Genomic DNA, 22,453 nt, shown 5'->3' with positions numbered 1-22,453 from the left:
CCGCGGGAATCTGCAGTCCAAATCAGAGCCCAGAGAACCCTGGGCCAAACCCAGCCCCTTCCCCTCCAGAGCCGGGGATGGAGACTAGAGGAAGGCAGGCTCAAAGAGGGGGAGCACTCGGTGGGGAAAGGGCGGGTCAAGGTTGGGGAGCCGCGAAAAGCAAGTCTAATAGGAACTAAAACGGAAGAGAAGGAACCTGGCAGGACACGAGAAAAAGAAAAGATGAGGAAGGAAAATAGTCAATGAGGAACAGACTGGGAGAGGGGATTGGAAAGGCAGGGAGAGTCCATCCAAGAAGTCAGGAGGATGCACGGGAGTCGGGGGGAGGCGGGCGATGACGGGAAGGAATGGTGAGGACATCTCTAATACTGGGCGAAATTGAGAAAAAGGAGGACTCAAAAAGGAGGTATGCGGCAGGGCAAAGGGGGAAGACAAACACAAGAGACAGAGCGGATTGGAGGTTGAGAGCGGAATCAAAATGGTGGGGGGAGAGGTCAGGTAGGAAACTTAGAACCGAGAGGCGACGGAGATGAAAGACAGTCACAAGACGACCAGGGTTAAAGAGGACCACTCCAAGAGCGGACAGCGGTAGCAAAGTTAAAATGGCTTCGAAAAAAGAGGTGAGCGAGTGGACAGCTCCAAAAGAGGCAGAGCTGGGAGGAAGACATTCAACAGAGAAGATGAGGCGGAAATGAAAGAGCAGGGCCAAAAGGGTTTCCCCACGGATGCAGAAAGGGAGCGATCAAAGAGAAGTTACCCATGGTTCCAGCGAGGCAGAGGGCAAGTCTAAGAAGGGCCAAAATGGAGAGGAGAGGACCTGGAGCAAACCGAAGGCTGGAAGCAGGTCTTAAGCAGAGAAGAACTGAAGGAGAAACGGCTCAAAGAAAAGGGGAGCAAATGAATGGCACAGTCCAAGAGCGCCCTTGAGAAACTGAACAGAGAAAACCTCCAGATCACTGGGGCAGACCCAGGCCTCCAGGCTGCGGACAGGCTGGGTTAGGGGTACTGCAGAGAAGCGAGGGGCAGAAATGAGAGCGGCAGGGTCAGAAACGCGGAAGAGGCTGCTTCGCGGAAGGCTGAGTGGGAGAGCAAGCAAGCGGGTTGGGGGCGCAGCGAAAGCTGAGACTGGGTAAGGGGGGCAGAGCCGGAAGGCAGAAAGGTCAGAAGAGAGGCTAGGGTCTCAATGGCAAAAGGCAGCAAGATCTGAGAAGGGACGGAGACAGCACGGTGCGTCGGAGTCCAAGAGGGAGCAGGAAACAGACTGGGGCATGGAAGGGGTGGTCAGGGAGCTCCGGGGCATTCCTGGGGTGCAGCAGGTGCTGTGAGTGGGCAACGGGGCCAAGAGCGAGACGGAACGAAGTCCAAGGAGAAAGCCTGGGGCGGCAGTGCCTAGACGAACAGTCTCAGAAGGGTCTCCGAGCAGGTGGAACCGCAGGTCCTAGAGGGACAGCTCCTGGTGATGCAAGAGATTCTGAGAGGAGATAGGTCAAAGAAGGGGACAGGTTCGCAAGGTGATGAGAGTGGAGGCGCTGAGGAGACAGAGGGGTCACGATCTCCAAATGGGGGTCCGGAATTAAGGGATGCAGAAGGGTCGCTGAGGAGGTGGGTCCCACGAGCACTGCAGAGTCCAGAGGGGCGAAGGCGGAAAGGAGGGGGGGGCGAACTGGTAGCGGAGTGGCAGAAGGGGGAGGGAGCAAGGCAGACACCGAGATCCCACCGGGTCGGGAGGTAGGGGCCGACGCGGGGACGGCTGGGCTGGGGCGGTCACGGGCAGGTCCGAAGGGCAGGCGGGCCCTGCGGGCCGGGCCGCGGCACAACGCGGAGGGGCCGGCGGGGCCGGGGGCCTGGGGGGCCGCTCCCTCCCCTCCCCCTCCGGCTCCTCCATTGTTCGCGGGCTCCGGGGCCCGCCGTCCCCGCCTCCCCCTGGACCCCGCAGCGGGGCGGCGCCCGGCCTCGCCGCCGGGGCCCGCGGGCTCGCGCACTCACCAGCTAGGCGCCCTCAACGCGGCCCCGGCCTCCAGGATCCCGGCTGCGGCGACGGCGGCCCCGGCGCCATGTTCTGCTGCTCCTCGTCCAGCGGCGGCTGAGGCGGCGGCGGCGGCTCGGGCGGCGGGGGGCCGGGCGGACCCTCCCTCGCGGGCTCCCTCCTCCGCCTCCTCCGCCTCCTCCTCCCGCCGCGCCGCGGCTCTCCCTCGGGGCGGGGGGCGGGGAGGGGACGGGGGAGGGGCGGGAACCAGAGGGAGGGCGGACCAGCCTCGCTCGCTCGCGCCCTCGCTCCCTCCCTCCTTCGCAATGGCGGCGGCGGCGGCGGCGGCGCCTCCTTCCTGCGGCCGCCGCTCCCGTGCGCGCGCGCCCCTTTATTACTGCGCGTGCGTGGCGCGGGGACCGTTGCAGAAGGATAACGGCCCCCGGGCGCGCGCGCCGCGAGGCGACAGCCGGCCGCGCAGGGTGAGGAGAGGGCGCCGCGTGCGCTCCCGCGGGGCTCGCGGCCGCGGCCTGGGGCTGGGAAGCGCCGCGGAGGGCGCAGCGCGCGTGCGCCCCGAGAAAATGCCGCTACTGCAGTGGCTGCGGCGCGAGAGCGCGAGGCGACCCGCGAGCGGGCTGAGAGAGCGGAGGGGGGGGCGGGGGCGAGTGCGCGTGCGCCGGAGGGGCTGCCCGCAGCCGCGGCCCCTGGCACGAGGCGGAGGGCGTGGCCCGCGGCAGGCGCGCGCACCCCTGCGCGCCCCACAAGCAGCCGAACCCCCTCCACGCCGGCTCTGGGAGAAAGCGGGAGGTGAGAGGCATGGCCCGACGGCGGGGGCGGAGGGCGCGATCCCGCTCGCGCGGGACCTGGCGAGCCAATGAGAGGACAGGGTGGGTGGGCTTGCGGTGCGAGCTGCACCCCCCGGGATAACGGAGGAGGAGAGAGCGAGGGGCGTCACGTGGGGCGGTGGGCGGGGCTGGGAGGAGGGGAGCGCCCAGCGAGGCAGTTGATTGGGGGACACGGGGAGGCGTGGTCCGCCTCAGCCTGGCCCGAGCCTCGCAGTTCGTCGATGCTGAGGGGGCGGGGCCGGGGAGCGCGTGCTCTTTCCCCTGGCGGCGGAGGGACTCTGCAGGCAACGCTCGCGTTGATACAGCTGGGCCTGGGTTCCGTGACCCGCTGATCCCCGGGAGCGGGGCGAGGGCCCGGTCCGCTCTACGCCCTGGCCTCCCAATCAGCATGGTGCAAATGACTGCAAATCGAATGTCAGCGTGGGCCCCTGGAGGAGAAATAGTAGTGATGGCAAGTTAGCCGTTGTAACCCTTGAGTTATTTTGAACTGCGGAGAGGTTCCTTTGGGACCTCTCCGGAAGTACGGATCGTGGAAGATGAGCGTTCTGGGCGCCTAGTCAGTATTTATGGAATGCATGAAGAAAGGCTAGGGTTCCTATTGCGCTTTGCGTTTCTTTCCCCAATCTCTTCATCTATAAAGTAGATTAATCTTACCTCCCTCATAGGGTTGCTGTGAGAATTAAATGAGTTATATTTGTAAAGCTCTGAATTATACCTTGCTCTGTAAGAGGTGATGCGCTCAACTTTTAAAACATCTCATTAAATAAAGGTTTTTTGATTACTGATCAGGGTCGTTTCCATTGACCTTTTAAAAAAATTAGCACTTTTAATGTATGAAATCTGATTTTTAGGTGTTAGTGACTTTTTTAAAAAGTTTGTTTTAAGTAAGCACTGTGGGCCAAACAAATCAAGTGCGTGGGCTAGATTTTCTTTAGACAGCCACTGTAAACCCTGGTTTCTAAGTGATTTTGAGATCACTTGAGGGAATACCAGGAAGACTGTGGGGAGGGGACACCGGATTTCCTTACTTCCAATTACAATGTCTTTATAACGCTAATGCAGTATTCCAGGTCCTTCCAATTTGGGGAAATTTGTGAGTTGATAGCACCTAGAGAAGAGAGACGACTGAGCTCTCTTCTGGACCTAGGTGCCCATTGATTCTGCTTTTTCCTTCAAGTCCCAGAACGAAGTCACTTCCTCGATAGCCTCCCAGATTTGGGCTGACCCCTCATTCTTTGATAAAAATGGGCACTTTATGTTAAGCAACATTCTAAAGCACTTTAAACATGTTAACTCACTCGATCCTCCACGATACCTTATGAGTAGGTTATAGTTATTCTAAGCTAAGACAGAGAGGTGACATCGCTAGGAAGATGCAGATCCAAGATTCAAACCCAGACAATTGGGTAGATTACATCTTCATCTTCTTCATAGCTCTCCATCAGAGTTTGAAGTGCTGAATTGGTATCACCATTTTATGTGTGAGCCCTTTGAAGGCAGGGATTCTGGCTAGTTCCTCAGTCTGGCAAGTGGCCCACGATAAATACTTGTTAATGAATAAATGAAAGAATCCAACGCCAAACAAAGAGGATAATGGTAGACACTGGGGGCATGGTAGCCAAAAAGACAGTCCTCGTCCAACGACTAACTCCTACCCCTCTTTCAGCTGCTAGCTTAGGTGTCCCCTCCTCCAGGAAGCCCTCCTTGATCCCCTAGGCTGGATCAGGCACCCCCTCTAGGCTCCCACAGCCCCTTTGAGTCTTCGATTCAAGCCCTGACCACCCTGGGTTGTCCCTGTCCAGTGATAGGTCTTTCGCTCCTACTGGACTGTGAGGACAGAGCTGGGACTGTCCCAGTCACCAAACAGGTCCAGGCACAAGGCAGGGGCTTAAGCAGGATTTCCCAGGATGAAGGAACGAGACCATCAAAGAGAGCCTTCCCAGCTCTGCATTTCTTTCCAGTGTGCATTAGAGTAGGTGTCAGCTGAGGAAGCCAACCACAGGAAGCAGGCTTCCCTGGAGGCAGCCGCCCCCGCGCACCCAGCTAGCCTCCACTCCAGGATAAACAAACGAGTGAACGATTAGCCTAAAGTAGTGCCGACTGCTGGAATGGGCCACTGTCAAGAATTCCCAAGCACTGCCCAGTAGGGCCCAATGACTGCAACTGACGGTCACACCAACCAGAGCGCTGGAATAGGTACGAGTGGCCTGAGGATCCAGACCCACTCGGGGGAGGTGCACAGACAGAAAAATCCACAAGACTTGTGCAAAGAGGGTGGAGGTGCCGGAGCATATTTTCTCTCCATTTCTCAGAAAGAATCAGAGGGTGGGGACTAGGTCTGCGCTAGACCAAGGCGTCGGTGAGCTCACAGCGCCGCCTACAAACCGAACTGAGGAAGCTACAGCTAGCTGATGCTACCGGAGACAGCCGAGAACTGTGAACTCTTCCACCATTGGCCAGAAGGGCAGCCAATCAGGAGGAAGGAACGGGAGGCGGGGATGCTTTGCTTACCTGCATTATCCCAGCGCCTGGCCAGTGCTTGACAAGTAGTGGGCACGCACTAAATATCCGATGGAAGAACGAACGATGAATCTTTCAATTTCTATAAACTTTAAAAATTGAAATGTAATATGTATACCGAGAAGTGCACAAATCACAAGCGTACATTACAATAAATATTCACAAAGAACACACGCCTATAACTAGCACCCAGATTAAGAAATGATACGACCAATTCTGTGGCACTAAGTACCATTCAGAATGTTGTTCAATCATTACCACTATATATTTTCAGAACTTTTTAATTTTACCAAACTGAAACTCTGTACCCATGAAACAAATACTCCCCTTTTTGCCTCCTCCCATGCCCCAGGCTCTGATAATGTGTATTCTACTTTCTCTATATATAAATTCACCTGTTCTAGGTGCATCCTGTAAGTGGAATCATACAACATTTGTCCTTTTGTGTCTGGCTTATTTCACTTAGCCTGAAGTTTTCAAAGTTCATCTATGTCGTGTCATGTATCAGAACTTCATTCCTTTTTAAGGCTGAATAATATTCCACTGTATGTATATACCACATTTTATTTATCTATTCATCTATTTACCTATTCATTGATGGACATTTAGGTTTTTGGCTATTGTGAATAACACTACTATGAACATTCGTATACAAGTATCTGTTTGAGTTCCTATTTTCAATTCTTTTGGTTATATACCTAACAATAAAATTGCCGAATCAATTCTATGTTTAACTTTTTTGAGGAAACACCAAACTGTTTTCAGCAGTGGCTACACCATCTTACATTCCCACTAGCAATGTACGAGGGTTCCAATTTCTCCACATCCTTGCCAACGCTTGTTATTTTCTGTTTGGTGTGTGTGAGCATGTCTGATAATTGCCATCCTAATGGTTGTGAAATGGTATCTCATGTGGTTTTGATTTGCAACCTGTAAAGACTTGTGATGTTGAGCATCTTTTCATGAGCTTATTGGCCATTTGTATATTTTCTCTGGAGAAATGTCTAAGTTCTTTGCCCATTTTTGAATTGAGCTGTTTGTTGTTGAGTTGTATTTCTTTATAAACATTGGATATTAATCTCTTTTCAGATATGGACTTTGCAAATATTTTCTCCCACTTTATGAGTTGTCTTTTCACTCTCTTGACAATGTCCTGTGATGTACAAGTTTTTAATTTTTTTAAGTTTTTAATTTTGATGAAGTTCAATTTATTTTTTCTTGCGTTGCTTATGCTTTTGGTATCATATAAATCATATAATTTTCAAAAAGAAAAATGTGACAGACATTAGTCAAACTTAACATCACCAAGTATGAGACAAGTAAATAACACATGCCCCCAATAGAATCCTCTGAGAAGGACACAGCATCACTTTTGTGATATTCCTGCCGAAAAAAAAAAAAATGTCAAACCTTAATCTAATCCTGAGGAAACATGGACTCTTCAAAAATGCCAACATCTTGAAATACTGACAAAGCAAGGGAACCGCTCCATATTCAGTGAGGCTAAAGGAACATGACAATTAAATGCAACCTATGATCCTGGATTGGAACCAAAAAAAATCTGTGAAAATTATTACTAAGATACTCAGGGATATTTTAATATGCACCCATATTAGATAATACATTAATATTAAATTTCTTGAATATGTCATTTTATTGTGTTTATGGAGATGTCCTTGTTCTTAAGAGGAATGTTGAAGCACAAAAGTTTTGGGATGAAATGGCATGATGTCTGCAACTCACTTAAAAATGGTTCAAACATACATATATGTATATATATATATATATATATATATATATACGCACACATGCAGAGAGGGACTGTAGCAAGATGTCAACAGTCGGCGAATGAGGTGGATAATACATTGAAGTTCTTTGTGCTAATATTACAACTTTTTTGTGGATATGAACATTTTCTAAATAAAAAGTTGGAGAGATAAATAAAAAGAAAAATCAAATGATACAATGTGTAGATATCACTGTGTGCCTCCCTTTGTTTCTCCAACGACATGTCTTGGGGATCATCCACTTCAATGCAAGAGATCTCTCTCATTCATCTTAACTATATTTTATGTAACTGCACGCGGACTAATTGACTTTTCCCCTATCAGTGCATATTTTGTCCCCTTCCAATTCTTCCCTATGACAAGAAGGACGTAATGACATATCGAAGGAGAGAATTTTTCCAGGGTCCATACTAAAGTGCTGGAACTGGTCCTTTCTGTCTATATCTGTGGAATGTCACCTCAGACTCCAAACCACCTAGACCGTGAGATTTCTGGGGGCAGAGACAAGTCTGTGTCCCTGCTCGGATACTCTGCCCAACTCCCATATAATCATTACTTGGTTAATTTCTACTGATCTTCTGATCACTGCTCAACTAACACTCCTACTGGGAGGCTGTCCCTAAGTCTTCAGTTAGGCCAGATGCCTCTGCTATGAGCAATTGTAGTCAGCCTCCAGGATGGACGGCAATGATTCTTACCTGGTGATATTCACAGCCCCTCCTACCAATAGGATATTGCTGAAATAACGGGGTGTGACTTCTGACTCCCAAATTCATGTTCTACTACTGTCCATATTCCACAGGGAAACGCTCAAGGTATTTTAGACAAAGCACAGCGTGAGCACTGACAGTTAACACTTCTAGCTCCCCCAGCGCAGTTTCTTATTTAAAACTACTATTCCCAGTATGCCCTTCACGCCTTGGAATTGCGGGTGAGGGCCGTGCCTGTGTAGAGCGTACTAGACCTACATTTTCCAGAATGCAACGGCCACCTAGCTGACTGCCAAGCATTTCGGGAATTGTAGTCCTCCAAAGACGTGCACTCGCAACTCCCAGCATGCCTTGGATCCTGAACCGTGTGGTGGGAAACGGACAATCGTGCGGCACGTTGGGAAAAAGGACCGTCACTTTCCCCGGCTTGCCGCCGAGACGAGCAAACCCATTCTTGGGACTACAATTCCCAGCGGGCTGTGCGCGAAAGGGCACGCTGGTTCTTCTGCCGGAAGTTCGCTCTAGCCCTGGGTCCCCCAACTGCTTCCAGAGCCGGAGCCGCCCAGTCGCTGCGGTACCGGGGCAGCTGGGGTCCGGACGGGGGTCGCCATGGTAACGGGGGCGCGCTCACGCTGGGGACAGGAGGAGGGTGGGTCCACGCGCGGATACTGGAGGCTCGGTTGGGTACTGACAACCCCCCACCACCGCTGTGCGATGGTCTGGGCCGGGCGCGGGCTCTCGGGACTGGGGCAGATCAAAGGCCGGGAAGGGAGGAACTGAGCGGTGGTTCTGGGCGCCGGGGTGCACCGGGGGTCTCGAGCCTGGGGGGCATTGGAGACTAGGTGCCGAGGGGAGAGAGGGCTGTGCGGGTGAGAGACATTGGAGATGATCGGGGAGGGGTTTGAACCAGGGAGGCATCTGGGGAGGCGGAGGCTCGGAGGTGAGAAGAAAAAATTGGAGGTGGGGAGGGTCGTCCCAAGAGGAGGGTCTTCTGGGAGTGTGGCAGGAGCGTGGGAGAAGAGTGCGAGGCCTCGGAATAGAAGAGAAGGGGTCTCTAGAGGCAGGAAGCTGGCACTGCAGGCGGAGGGGAGTGTCGAAACCGGGGGCGGGATACTGCTAGTGAAAAGATAACCTTCCGGGGAAGAGACTGGGCAGTGCAGACGGGAAAGATAGCTGTAGGGAATGGACCTTTAGAGTCAGGTAAAGTGCCTCAAAGGGGAAGACGGCTTGGAGGTAGGGAGTGGATACTAGAAAGGAAGGGGTTATCATGGAACGGGTCTTTCCAAGAGGAGGTGTGTTGGGGGTAGGGAGTAGGCATAGAAGTGTGAGAGGTGGGGATGGGGCTTTTGGAGCGAGGACTGGGTTTGGCAGTGTTAGATTTGGCAGCCCTCTCTCCAGACGGGGCTTTGAACTATAGGAAAGGACTCTTTGGTCAGAGAACTAGGAAAAGAAATAAAAGAGGTTGGGTTTCCCTCAACTCTGTAGGTTTGCCTCTAGCTTTCCTTCCTGTAAGCCTTATATCTCTGGCTCTGCCCCCAGGCTCTGGCTGCCTGGCGGGAGCCTCCTCACCCCTACCCGTGCCCTTTCCCTTCCTGCTCAGGACCCCTGCCCTGCTAGGAAGTGGTTTTCCCTGGCTCAGCAGAAGGGGTTCTTGGAAGGAGAGTGTAATATCCTGTTCTCCGCCAGCTTGATTGGTTGGGGGGAGGGCGGTAGATTATGTGGCGAATGAGGCTTAGGAAAGACGGTAGACTCTCATGAAGGGGTGGAGGCTCCCACAAAGGGAGTTCACAGCAAAGCCATTAGACTCCTAGCTCTGCTTGCTGGCTGTGAAACTTCTTTCTCTGAGCCTCGGTTTCTTCGTCTATAAAATGGGCATAAGCATGCCTGTCTCAAACAGAACTGGAGCCAAAGGCAGGTTTCCTAGCTGGGTGAGCTTGGGTGGTCATGTTTTTCTCAAAGTCAAATGATGATGTATTACAATACAACTAAGAACTGATACTTATATATCATTTAGTATGTGCTGTCATTGTACTGTATACCCCTTATGTTTATTAACCTGTGCAACAGCCTTATGAGGGAGAGACTCTCATTATGTCCATTATACAGAAGAGGAAATAGAGGTCCAGAGAGGTTAAATGACTTGCCCATAGGCACACAGTAAGCAGTGTCTGGATTCATTTGGACTCTATAGTTTGTGTTCTTAGCCACTTGGGCAAAACGCCTCAGTCACAATGATAGCTAATTTTATTGAGTGCTGGGTATGTAATAGGTACTGTGCTAAGCACTTCTGGCGTTAATTCATTCCATTTTCATAGTAACCCTACGACGGCTGACCTGGCGTTTTAGAACCGTAAGGACAAATTTCCTAGCCATCACTGATGATAATCATTACGGACACAGAGCACATAATCTGAGCCAGGCACTGCTATGGGTACCTCTCCCGATCACACCCTTATGTGGCCCTATTTTCCAGGTGGATAAACTGAGGCACCAAGTAGTCAAGTCACTTAAGAAGTGGCAGGTGCTTTGGAAAACAGTTTAACCGTTCCTGGAAAAGTTACTCCTAGAGTTGCAGCAATAACCCAGCAATTCCTCTCCTAAAGGAAATGAAAATGTATGTCTCTGTAAAAACTGGTACACAAATGATCTTAGCAGTATTATCACTGTCACCAAAAAGTGGAAACAACCCAAATGTCCATCAGCTGATGAAAGGATAAACAAAACGAGGTCTATCCATATTATTCAGGCATTAAAAGAAATGAAGTCCTGATATATATAACATGCGTGAACCTGGAAAACATACTTCTGAGCGAAAGAAGCCAGACGCAAAGGGGCACTTTTTATCTGATGCCACTTATATGAAATGTCCAGAACAAGCAAATACATAGAGACAGAAAGATGAGTGGTAGCCGGGGCCTGGGTGGAGGGAAAGTGACTGCTAATGAGTGTGTGTGGGGCGGGGGGGCTTCTTTTAGGGGTGATGAAAATGTCCTGGAATTGGTGATTTTTACACAATCGTATGAATATACTAAAGACCATTGAACTGTATACATTTTGGGTGAACTTTATGGTATGGGAATTATATCTCAATTTTTTTTAAAGTGGTAAAAAGAGAAAAAAAAGCATTGCCAAGACTCAGACCAGAGAAGTCTGAAACTGAGTTTTTGAGTGCCTGCTACGTACCAGCCACTGAGCTGATTCTATAAAATTTAACCTGCAAAACACCTTGATAAGGTGGATCTTCTGAGGAAACTTGGGGAAACTGAGGCTCAGAGGGGTGGGTCTTTTGTCCAATGTCAGGCAGACAAGAGGTGTTCAGCCTGGGACTCAGGGCCCTGGAGCTGAGGGTAGAGCTGGCTGATCAGTGGAAGAAAAATCACTCAGCAGGAGTGTCGGAGGGACCTGGGGCAGACGCAAGTGTCCAGGCCGGCCTGGCTGGGCCCTGGGGGAGGCAGGCAGCAGAGGAGCTTGGCCCCCGTCTCCCTGGTGGCGATGGGTGGGGCTGTCGGGCGTAGCACTGCCCCGCCCCACCCCCACTCTCACTTCCTCCTCTTCCTGCCCCCCAGATCCGCTTCATCCTCATCCAGAACAGAGCGGGCAAGACGCGCCTGGCTAAGTGGTACATGCAGTTTGACGACGATGAGAAACAGAAGCTGATCGAGGAGGTGCACGCCGTGGTCACTGTCCGAGACGCCAAACACACCAACTTTGTGGAGGTGACGGACCCCCGCCCCGGTGCTCCCCACACGCCCCTGCCTCCTTTCCAGCCTCCCGCCCCACCGCTGACTGCAGTAACCCCTCAGACCCTCTCTCCTTCCAACGTTCATTCATCCACTCAACACGCTTGTAGCTTGCTGCCTTCCTTCCTTTGGGGGGGATACTTCGCATTGTGAGAATTTTCAAAAGCACAGATTAGTACAATGAGAGGGAAGTTGATTGAAGATTTATTCACCCCCTGCCCAGATGTAATCAGTATTACTATTTTGCCTTTTTGACTCTACCTTTTTTTTGGCCAAAGAATTTTTTCTTCCGGTGCCAGCTTACTATAAACATGTTCAAACACACAAAAGTAGAAGGAATCGTATAATGACCATCTTTGCTGTAGCGTTTTAAATGCAGTTACAGAGATTGTGAAATTTCATCCCTAAATAGTTCAGGAGGTGTCTTGGAAAATAAAGACATTTCCTTCCGTTTTCACAATGTCACTATCAGACCCGATAAAATTCATCATACTTCCTAAATGTCTCTCTAATACCTAATCAATATTTAAATTTCCCCCAGATCTTCAAAGCTGATTGATTGTTCAGAGCCAGTCGAGGATCTTGCATTGCTTTGGTTGCTGTGTCCCCTTGGTCTCTTTTTATTGAGAAGTCTCTGCTTTTCATTCCCATACTGTTAGCCTGTTCGAGAGACCAGGCTGCTTGTCCTGTAGAATTCAGCGAATGTTTATCGAGGCCCCGCCGTGTGCCAGGCGCTGTTCTAGGTACTGGAGATACCGCAGGGGGTGTGACAGACGGGTCCCTGGCCTCGGAGAGCGATAGTAAAGACAGAATATAGGGTGGTGACAGGTGCCCCGGAGCACAGAGAAGCAGAAGCAGCTGTGGGGGATGAAAGTGCTACGGAGCGTGCACTGGACTTGCAGTGCTGGTTTCAATGACTGGATCAGGACGTCTTCATTGAAGAGGTGACATTCGAGCCAAGACCTGAAGGAGTTGAAGAAACGAAAGAGACGCTATCTGAGAGAGGAACATTCCAAGCCCAGGGAATTGGCAGGTGCAAAGGCCCTGAGGTGGAAACAGACTGGGGCCTTCCTGGAATAGTGAGAAAGCCTGCAGGTGGAATAAGGCCGGAGGAAGAGGGGAGGAGATGAGGTTAAAGAGATAACGAAGGCAGATGGCCCAGGGCTCTTGCTCTGAGGGAGGCGGCAGCCACGAGGGTTTTAAACAGAAGAGGGAGGTGAGCTGTCACAGGGATCCCTCCATGGGGGCAAGATTCCTCCAGGGGGCAAGAGCAGAAGCAGGAATACCGCTGGAGGCGCTAGCGAGAGATGCTGGTGCCCGGAACTGGCATGGAAGCCGTGGGGGAGGCGAGAAGAGTTTTAGAGGCAGAGCCAGCGAAGGACCAAGGATGAGACGTGGAGTGTGACAGAAAGCGGGGCCACCGGTGGGAGGCTCTGTTACCTTCTACGGCAGGACAGACTTCGGGAAGAGCAGGTTGAGGTGAAGATCCGGAGTGAGGTGTCTGTTCCCATCCCAGCGGAGACGTCCAGGTTGGGGGACAGGTCAGGGTTCAGGGACAGAGTTGGGCAGGATACGTCATCGTGGATACGTCATCATGCGCGTAGCAGGGAGCTACAGCTGCGGGACTCCCCGGGGGATGAGCACAGGCAAAGCACGAAGGAGAAGAGAGGCCACAGCTAGAGGCAGGAGTGAGAAGGCAGAGGAAATCCAGGGGGTCCAGTGCCCCAGCAGCCAGGGGAAAGTGCTTTCAGGACCACGGGACTGGCCCCTGGAGGCAGGGGGCTGGTGGCCTTGCTGAGGGCAGTCTGGTGGGGTGAGAGCTGAGCAGAGCCGGGCCAGGAGGGGATGAGGGAAGGGACGGGGACATTGGGGGTGCCCACTCTTGTAGGGCATCCTGCTGCCAGTGCAGTGCCAGGTCTGACCCTGAGTGCCGGGAACGACAGCGTCTGAGGGGCCGGGAGGAAGTTAGGGAGGCCAGAGAGGCTGACCGATCAAAATGCCGCAGGAGCCGACCCTCAGATCCTTCGGATCTGGGCCCACTCTTTCATTTGTTCATTCATGCATTTATTTATCAGCCATTCCTCTGTGGCCAGCCCTGTGCTCAGCTCTCAGTGGGGACTGAGACAGCCCAATGAGGGACACACCAGACAGTGACAGCCCAGAGTGTGCAAGGCTGGCATGGAGTAGCCTGGCAGGAGGTGGGCACGTGACCCAGCCTGGGGATCAGAGAGAGCTTCCTGGAGGAGGGCTTGCAGTGAGGAACAAGAGAGAATCATTCCCTCCCCCAGTAAACTGGGGAGTATCAGGAGGGAGAGGCATTAAATAACGCCTCTCATGAGAATGCGGTCAGGGCAGGCTTCCTGGAGGAGGAGACTTGTGAGAAGAAACAAAGGGATGAGCAGCCAGCCGGAAGGCCAGCCATCCAGACTGTCTTCCTCTCATTTATTCATTAACGCTTATTTCTTAGCACCTGTGTTAGTTTCCTGCTGCTGCTGGAACAAATCACCACGAACACAGTGGCTTAAAACGGCGCACATTTGTCTTACAGTTCTTTAGGTTAGGCGTCCAAATGGGTCAGCAGGGCCACGCTCCTTCTGGAGGCCGTAGGGGAAAAGCCATTGTCTTGCCTTTTCTGGCTTCCGGGGCCACCTGCGTTCCTCAAGCTCATGGCCCTCCATCTTCAAAGCCAGCCGCATAGCATCTTGATATCTCTCTCTCTCTGACCCATACTCGTTGCCTTCCTCTTCCCTTATAAGGACCGTTGAGATGACCCTGGGCCCATCCAGACAGTCCAGGATCATCTCCCCTTCTCAAGATCCTGCATCTCATCTGCAAAGTCCCTTTTGCCGTGTGGGATCCCATGTCATAGGTTGCGGGGACGGGATGTGGACATTGCTGGGGTGGGGGATGGAGAGATTATTCTGTCTGCCGAAGCACCTATCCAGTGTCCAGCCCTGTGCGGGGCAGCGCTGGGGACACAGTGCTGACAGCCCTGGCCTTCCCTCCGGGGGCTCACAGTCCAGTGGGGAGACTGAGCTGTCCACAGACAGTGACACCTGCAGTGGTCAGGGCTGGGACGGGGCCCCCGTGGCCAGAGGTGTGGGAGAGGGACCTGCCCCCGCCAGCAGGAAGAGACTTATCTGGAGCATGGAGCAGAGGCCGTGCTCATCAGCATCTGGGGCTGATCCCAGAGGAGCCCGGAAACTGAAAACGGAGCACGAGAAGGAGGGAGGAGGTGTCAGCAGGAATGGGAGGCTTTCAAGAAAAGAATGTCACATTCTGCCAAGGCCACGCCAGCCGTGACAGTCAGTTGGTAACATCCCCAGATAACGTTCTTGCCCTGGGCCTTCATCCAGGACGCCCTCCCACAGCGCAAACATCTGATCACGGTCTTTATCGGTTAATAAAAAAAAGTAGACTATGCGCCCTGATACGCGCTTAGTTATCTGTGGATTATGTGTGGGCATTATGGGAATAATGTCAGAAAACGTACTCCAAGTGTGGAAATGAACAAAAGGATGAGCTGGAAGGAAAAATCGAGGAGTAATGTTGGCTTTTGCAGTTGCTACCGGTTGGTGCCACACACGTGCCAGACCTACAGCTGGGGTTTTTCAAATGTAGGCTAATGACATCATGCTTTGCATATCTCTGTCTACATCTGTCTATTTCTGTATCTACTTACACATGTAAAATTGGAGTCTGCGTCCCCAGCCCTATTTATTTATTATGTGTTACTGTAGTAATATTTATATGTATATTACAGTTCAGTTAAGGGCAAGGCTGGGATTGTCTTGGTTACGAGTCACCACTTGACTCTGCACAGCCCAGCACAGAGCCCGCCCCACGGTCGGTGCTTCATTATGTGATGAATGAGTGAATCGGCTCTATTTTGACTCTTTCCAGAGGCTGTAGGGAGCCTCGAAAAGGTGGATGCCATGGAACACTCCAGGCTTCCCCTCAGCTCTGGGCTTTTGCACAAGCTGTCTCCTCCGCCTGAGGCGCTTATGCCCATTTCCTCCTGTTCATCCTCCAGATCGCAGGTGCCCCCTCCTCCAGGAAGCCCTCTGTGCTTTTGCAACACCCTCCCCACCCCACTCTCGGGTTATCTGAGAATGGCTCTTTCACCACTGGACTGTGAGCCCCAGGAGGGGAGAGCCAGGCCTGTCTTGGTCACCACTGTGTCCCCAGTGCAGGACCAGACACAGAGTAGGGCCTCAGAGACCATGAGAGGAATGAAGGACTAAATATATTGGCCCCAGAATGCCCCCCGCCCGGCACGTCGGGTCATGGGCACGCCCGGTCGCTGACAGCCTCTCTGCCCACAGTTCCGGAACTTTAAGATCATCTACCGACGCTACGCGGGCCTCTACTTCTGCATCTGCGTGGACGTCAATGACAACAACCTGGCCTACCTAGAGGCCATCCACAACTTCGTGGAGGTGAGTGCGGGTGGCGCTCAAGCACTGGGAACCGGCGCGGGGCTCCTCTCCGGGGATGCTGGGACTCTCTCTTCTCCCTCCCCGGGGCAGAGGGGGCGACTGGGTCTTTCTCTAGCCACCCCCATTTCTTTTTGTCTTTACGCCGCCAGCTACGTCCCTCTCCGTCTCTCTCTGACCATGCGTCTCTGTTCCTTTCTCTCCCTCTGCCTCAGTCTGTCGCCTGCTGCCATCATCTGATGACCTTCGTTCTTGTTTCTCTGTCTTTTCACCATCTCTGTCTCTTTCTCCCTCTCCCTCCATCCCCGGCTCGGTCTCTGTCTAGCTGTATCTCTCTCTCTCCGCCAGCCCGTCTCTCTCTATCTTTCGCTATCTGTGTGATAACCTCTGTCCCTATCTCTGTGTGCCTCTCTCTCCCCGCCCGTCTCTCACCATCTGTCCCCCTCTCTCAGGTCTTAAATGAATATTTCCACAACGTCTGTGAACTGGACCTGGTGTTCAACTTCTACAAGGTGGGCTCCCGGCAGAGACGAGGGCGGGGGAGCCGGAGGCGGGGCAGGAGGACGGGCCGTCACCCCCCCACACACACACTCCCCGCCCGCCCAGTGCCTCAGCTGGTGTCCATGTCCTGGCTCTCGGGCCCCGGGGCCCCCAGCTTCTGAGGTTCAGACCAGCACCCCAGGCTCACACCAGGCTCTCTCCTCTCCCCACTTCACTCAGGTGTACACGGTCGTGGACGAGATGTTCCTGGCCGGTGAGATCCGTGAGACCAGCCAGACGAAGGTGCTGAAGCAGCTGTTGATGCTGCAGTCCCTGGAGTGAGGTGGGCACCCCCACCGGCCCCGGACCCCGGCCTCGCCTGCTCGCTCCCCCTTTCCAGGCCTGGGGCCCACCCCAGCAGCCCCCTCCCTCAGCTGCCCAGGAGGAAGGCACCCAGCTGGGTCTGGGCCACGAGAGAGGAGACTGCACCCCACTGCCTCTGGGCCCCAGCTGTGGGCAGAGGCCACCTTGCGTGTGCTGAGTAACTGTGCCGTTGTCGTGTGATGCCGTGAGTGTGCGTGTGTGGAGCCCTCAATAAACCTGTGGTCCCCACCTGGCCGTGTGTGTTTGTGTCCTTGCCTGTCTTCGCAGGAGCCGTGGGCACTCAGGACGCCCTGCTGACATGACATCAGTCAGTCAGTCAACAAACAGTCCTCACTGTGCTGAGCAGGGCGGGGCCCCAGGCGCGTTCGCAGCTGCTCCTGCTCACAGAGGGCCCGCAGACCAGAAGCGGTGACAGATTTCACACCGGACACTTGCTACTAAAATGATAGCATTCACAGCTGACGCTCGGTAGCACTGGGCGCCCCCCAGATGTTCTCGGCATTGGCATGTGCTACCTTGCTTTGTCCTCACGAGCTATGAGGAAGGACTGTTAGTACCCCCACTTTTCGGGTGAGCTCAGGAAGGCTCTCCCAATGTCACAGCTAGTTAGTAGCTGAGGCAGGTTTGTTCCAAGCTGGTTAGGAGCCCAGGCAGGTGGTTCCAGACCCTCATTTTTAACCACGAGGCCAGATGGTTGTTGCAAGGGCAGGCGCCAGGTCTGGTGTTTAGTGGTTCTCAGCGATGGCACGGCCGGCACTTGGGGGGACAGTTCTTCAGTGGGAGTGTCCCAGGCGTGGCCAACTGTCGGCCCCCATCCACAGATTGCCAGCAGTGGCCCTCTGGCCCTAATGACAAGAGAAAACACCCCGCTGTTGCTAGTGCCCTCTCCAGGGGCACCACTCCCCTCCCTCGGGCCCACCGAGGGCAGGGTGATGGCTGCCGGCCGTACCCGTGACCGGCGCCCCCGGCAAGCTGAGGACTGCGCCAGGCACGTCAAGTCAGCTCTTGCGCGTGTCGCAGGGCCTCGCCTCAGTCTCGCAGCTCAGCCACGTCCGCACCGTGTAACGTTCGGGCGAGTCACGTCGCCTCTCCTGCCTCAGCCTCTTCATCCGGAAAATGGCTTGACCATAGTTTCCTATCAGGCCGTGCTCAAGGGTTTAAATGAATGAATCGGACAGTTCGGGATAGTGCCTAGCATCACTTGAGCGTATTCCCCCCACAGACGGTAAGCGCCTGCTGTATGCGTGGCCCTGTCAGAGACAGAAGTTGTCTGCAGAGATGGACGGTGGGCGCCAGCTCCAAAGATTGTTATTTTACACGTGGGGAAGGGAGGCTTGGCGAGGTGAATTCCTTTATCGATACAGTTGTTACTACAGTGTATTTGTTTCTGATTGCTGCTGTGCAAATTGCCACAAACTTGGTGACTAGAAAACAACAGGGCTTTGCGCCTGCCCGCTTTGGAGGGGCGAGGGCGGGGGCGGCCTCCAGGCCGAGGCTCGGATCTGCAGCCGGGGGTCGGGGTGGAAGGTGAGCTCAGCCCTGAGGAAGCAGCAGGTTTGAGGACAATGCTGAGGTTATTAAGACTTGGGGACCGTATTTGTTTCCTGGGGCTGCCATAACAAGTGACCACAGACTGGGTGGCTTAAAAGAAATGGATTTCCTCACCGGTCCAGGGGCTGGAAGTCTGAAACCGAGGTGTGGGCGGGGCAGGGCGAGGCTCCCCTCGAAGGTTCTAGGGAAGGACCCTTCCATGCTTCTTCCGGTTTCTTGTGACTCCTGATATTTGGCTTGTGGCTGCATCGCTCCAACCTCTGCCTCCGTCTTCCCATGGCCATTTCCTCTATGTCTGCATCTCCTCTTCTAGCTCCTAGAGGGACTTATCATTGGATTCAGGGCCCTCCAGGATAATCTAAGATGATCTTACCTCAAGGTCCCTAATGACGTCTGCAAAGACCCTTTTTCCAAGGAAGGTCATTTTCACAGGCTCCAGGATATGGATGTAATCTTTACCATCAACCCACTAGCGTGAGCGTTAGCCATCAGAGGTCAGCCAGGAAAGGTGGCCAGGAGGCCTTCGGACACACGGACCTGAGGCTCCGAGAGGGAAGGATGCAAAGAGCGTTTGCTTATTCACATATTTGACAGATGTCTCTTGGGCATCTACTATGGTACCTTGGGCATCTAAATAGTACCAGGCACCATTTTAATAGCAGGTAAAAGAACAATGAGCAGGACAAAGACCTGCCCTCGGGGCGCTCGTGTTGTCCTAAGGGGACAAGTCCACGTCTAGTGCGTCAGCAAGCGAGGAGGCAAAGCAGAGTGATGGGGCGGGAAGCCTGGCGAGGGCACCGCTGCTCTCGATGGGCTGTCGGGAAGACCTTGCTGGAGGAGGTGACGTTCAAACGGAGACTGGAGGAGGTTAGAGAATGAGCCACGGAGCATGTTAGGGAGAGTATTCTAAGCAGCAGGCCCAGTAAGTGCAAAGGCCCTGAGGCAGAACAGAACAGGAGGCCAGCATGGCTGGAACAGAGTGAGCAAAAGAGAGAGGAGGCCGTGTGTTCAGAAGAGAGTGAGGAGCAGGCCGATCGCGCTGGGCCAGACCAGCCGTGGCGAGGACCCCGGGCTGCTCTTGAGTGTGACGAGAGCCACAGGAAGGGCTTCCTGTTTGGAGAATTTGGGGAAGTTGGTGACAGTTTATTGAAATAGAACTCACGTATCATACAATTCACCCATTTAAAGTGGACAGTGCGGTGGTTTTTCGTATACTCACAGAGTGTGTCACCGTCATCACAATCCATTTAGAACATTTTCATTGCCCCCAAAAGAAACCTGTACCTTTAGCTGCCATCCCTCAGTCCCTCCAGCCCTAGGTAATCGACCAGTACACTAATCCACTTTGCGTCTCTGTGGATTTGCCTATTCTATGGAATCACCCAACGGGTGGGGCACGGGAGTGTCTTGAGCTGAAGAGGGACAATGATCTGCCAGATCTAACACGAGGAAGTCCGGGGTGGGAGGCAGGAGGCCAGCGTGGAAGTGATGACGATACAGATGAGAGATGATGCCGGCTTGGGCCAAGGCGGGGGACAAGGTGGTAAGAGAAGTGAGCAGCTTCTGGACGCGCTGTGAAGGTGGATCCGGGAGGGTTTGCTGACACCTGACGCAGGGTCGGGAAGTAGCCAAAGATCAGCCCGATTTTACAACCCGAGTGTCTGGAAGACGAGAATCTGTTTTTCTAGAAGCGAAAAGACGGTGGGAGGAATAAATCGAATTTGAGCTCGTGGGCCTCTGACGGAAGATGCTGTGGAGACAGTGGTCACATGGGTCTGGAGCTCGGGACACAGGTCCAGTCCGGAGATAAGACATTTAGGAGGCAACAGAATGCGCTGATGGTGTTGACCACTGGGAGGTGAGCTGAGAGCATCAAGGGAATAGGCGGGGGAGCGATCTGCAGGCTGAGCTCAGGAAAAAGAACTCAGAAAACGAAACGGGGAAGGAGCGAGAGGGAGAAGCGGCTAGTGCAGTGTCCTTGAATCAGGAGGAAAAGCGTGTTCAGGAGGAAGAGGGGCTTCGCGTGTGGAATGCCATCGAGGCCGCTAGGACTCCGCTAGAACGGCTCGATTAAACCGCCTCGTGTGGCAAGCGCACAGAGTAACCGGACGCTTCATTTCGCACTCCCTGTGTTGCTGGTGGGAGCACAAAAGGGTCCAGCCCCTCCAGAAAACAGGCCGGCAGGTCCTCGTAAAGTTAAACATTATCCTTGCTTTATGACTCAAGCCATCCCACTCCTACTGATTTAGCCGAGAGATATGAAATTTCCGTACACATCTCTATGCGAACCCAGAGAAGCAGAAACTCATGTTTATGCAAGACTCGTACGCGAATGTTCATAGCAGCACTGTTCACAATAGCCAGAAGGCGGAGACAAGCCAGATGTCTATTAAGCGATGATGGGTAAGTACGATGTGCTATATAGACACACGATGGACTATTTTTCAGCCATAAAAAGGAATGAAGCACTGATAGATGCTACGACGTGAATGAAGCCTGAAAACATGTGAAGTGAAAGAAGCCAGGCACGAAAGACCACATAGCATAGAATTTCATTTACAGTATATTAAATGTCCGTAATAGGCAAATCCATAGAGACAGAGAGTAGATCAGCGGTTGCCAGGGGCTGTGTTGAGGGGAGAGGAATCGGGGGGTCACCGTTTTACACATATGGGGTTTCCTCTGTGGGGTGATGACATGATCGGGAGCTGGATAGTGACGATAATTACACAACCTAGTGAATATATTAAAACACGACTGAATAAAAGGTGACTTTTATGACGGCATGTGAATATACCTCAGTTTCAAAAAGATGAAAGCTTCTGAGTGATCGAAGAAAAGAAGAGCCGAGAAAGGAAAGGGGTACAAGTGCCCATAAGCCCCTCTGAGGAAGTGTTGCTGTAAAGACAGAACCGGGGCTGCAGCTGGAGGGGGTCGTGAAAGTGAGCAGCATTTTTATGTTGATGGGAATGGTGCAATCGACCAGGGAGAGAGCCTGAAGATGCAGGAAGGTGACGAGGCTGGAAGAGATCGGGCGGGCGGATCTCGGGGCTCAAGGAGGAGATGGCTCATTCCTGGGAATGGTTGGGAAGGCAGGATGGGTAGGCATCCGGGCAGGTAGGGGCGGTGACGGGAGCTTAAGACAGTTCCTCCTCCGATGGCTTTCATCTTCTAGGAGACTTGGGAAGCAAGGCCATTGGCTGGGAGGGAGAAGGCAGCTGCCACTACAACCAGCAACCCTGAGGCCATAGCAGAAGGCGGGGCCTGCGAGTTGGAGCCCACTTGCCTCTTCCATGCCTCTCCCAGTTGATAGGGGCCCAGGATGGCTACATCTTCTGACTTTTCGAGACACATTGACAACCTAGAATTTTTCTGAATGTCAAGTCTTCTCACGTTTTAATGTTTGTCTTAAAAAAAATTTTTTTTTTTAAACACACAGGGTCAGAGAAACATGTCCAATGGCCAGATTGAGCCCTCGGCCACCACGTGTTTGCCACTTCCGGTGCAAGTGGACCAAAGCACAGGCCAGAGTCCATTCTGGGATTTTGAGGAATTCCAGTGTTTAAGTGGGGAACAGGGAGGAACCTGAGAAAGTGGCCAACAAGGAAGGTTCTGGAACGTGGGTGGAGTGCCTGTTTGAGGCCCAGCAGCTTCTAAGAGTTTTAAAGGCATAATCGCATTTAATCTTCACAATGATGCTGTGAAGCAGCTATTGACGTTATCATCGCCATTAAGAATATTATTCCTCTTTGCAGATAAGAACACTCAGGTTCAGAGAGGAAAGACCATTCGCCCAAGGACACAGTGAGCAGACGGGGCTGGAACTTAGATTTCCAGAATGCTGGAGCCAGGATGTTGATGTTCACTTTAAAGCGACAGATATTTCAGCAGGATCTCTCAAAAAGGCAAGAAAAGAAGCACGAAATAGTTCCAGAAGTGGAGCGAGATTTATATGTAATGCAATTCCGCTCAATATCTACCCCCTACTCCCCCAAAAATGATCTTTCCAAACTTAACGAGCCCATTATCAAGTT

At 52.9% G+C, this 22,453-nt stretch overlaps 2 protein-coding genes across 2 annotated transcripts in view; one reads left to right on the top strand and one right to left on the bottom strand.

Moving 5' to 3' along the window:
- ARHGAP35 (Rho GTPase activating protein 35) overlaps nt 1-2,115 on the bottom strand; it is a 103,177-nt gene extending 101,062 nt beyond the window's left edge. The window contains 1 exon segment of the mRNA XM_039881660.1: nt 1,987-2,115. The gene's annotated coding sequence lies outside the window, so the exon portion shown is untranslated.
- A 6,117-nt stretch (nt 2,116-8,232) lies between these two features.
- Nucleotides 8,233-17,100, top strand: AP2S1 (adaptor related protein complex 2 subunit sigma 1). The gene is made up of 5 exons (XM_039881659.1): nt 8,233-8,440; nt 11,395-11,544; nt 15,894-16,007; nt 16,457-16,516; nt 16,725-17,100. Exons 1-5 carry the CDS (start codon nt 8,438-8,440, stop codon nt 16,824-16,826), a joined length of 429 nt encoding a protein of 142 aa, XP_039737593.1. The 5' UTR covers nt 8,233-8,437; the 3' UTR covers nt 16,827-17,100.
- Nucleotides 17,101-22,453: the final 5,353 nt, after the last annotated feature.

This window comes from Pteropus medius, unplaced genomic scaffold, assembly GCF_902729225.1.
Source record: "Pteropus medius unplaced genomic scaffold, Ma_sr-lr_union100, whole genome shotgun sequence".
Lineage (NCBI taxonomy): Eukaryota > Metazoa > Chordata > Mammalia > Chiroptera > Pteropodidae > Pteropus > Pteropus medius.
This window is presented reverse-complemented; position numbering and strand designations above follow the sequence as displayed.

Excerpts from the sequence above, each read along its gene's own strand:
- AP2S1 (XM_039881659.1), top strand. Across the intron at positions 11,545-15,893 it reads AACACACCAACTTTGTGGAG|TTCCGGAACTTTAAGATCAT; the intron begins GTGACGGACCCC and ends CTCTGCCCACAG. Across the intron at positions 16,517-16,724 it reads TGGTGTTCAACTTCTACAAG|GTGTACACGGTCGTGGACGA; the intron begins GTGGGCTCCCGG and ends CACTTCACTCAG.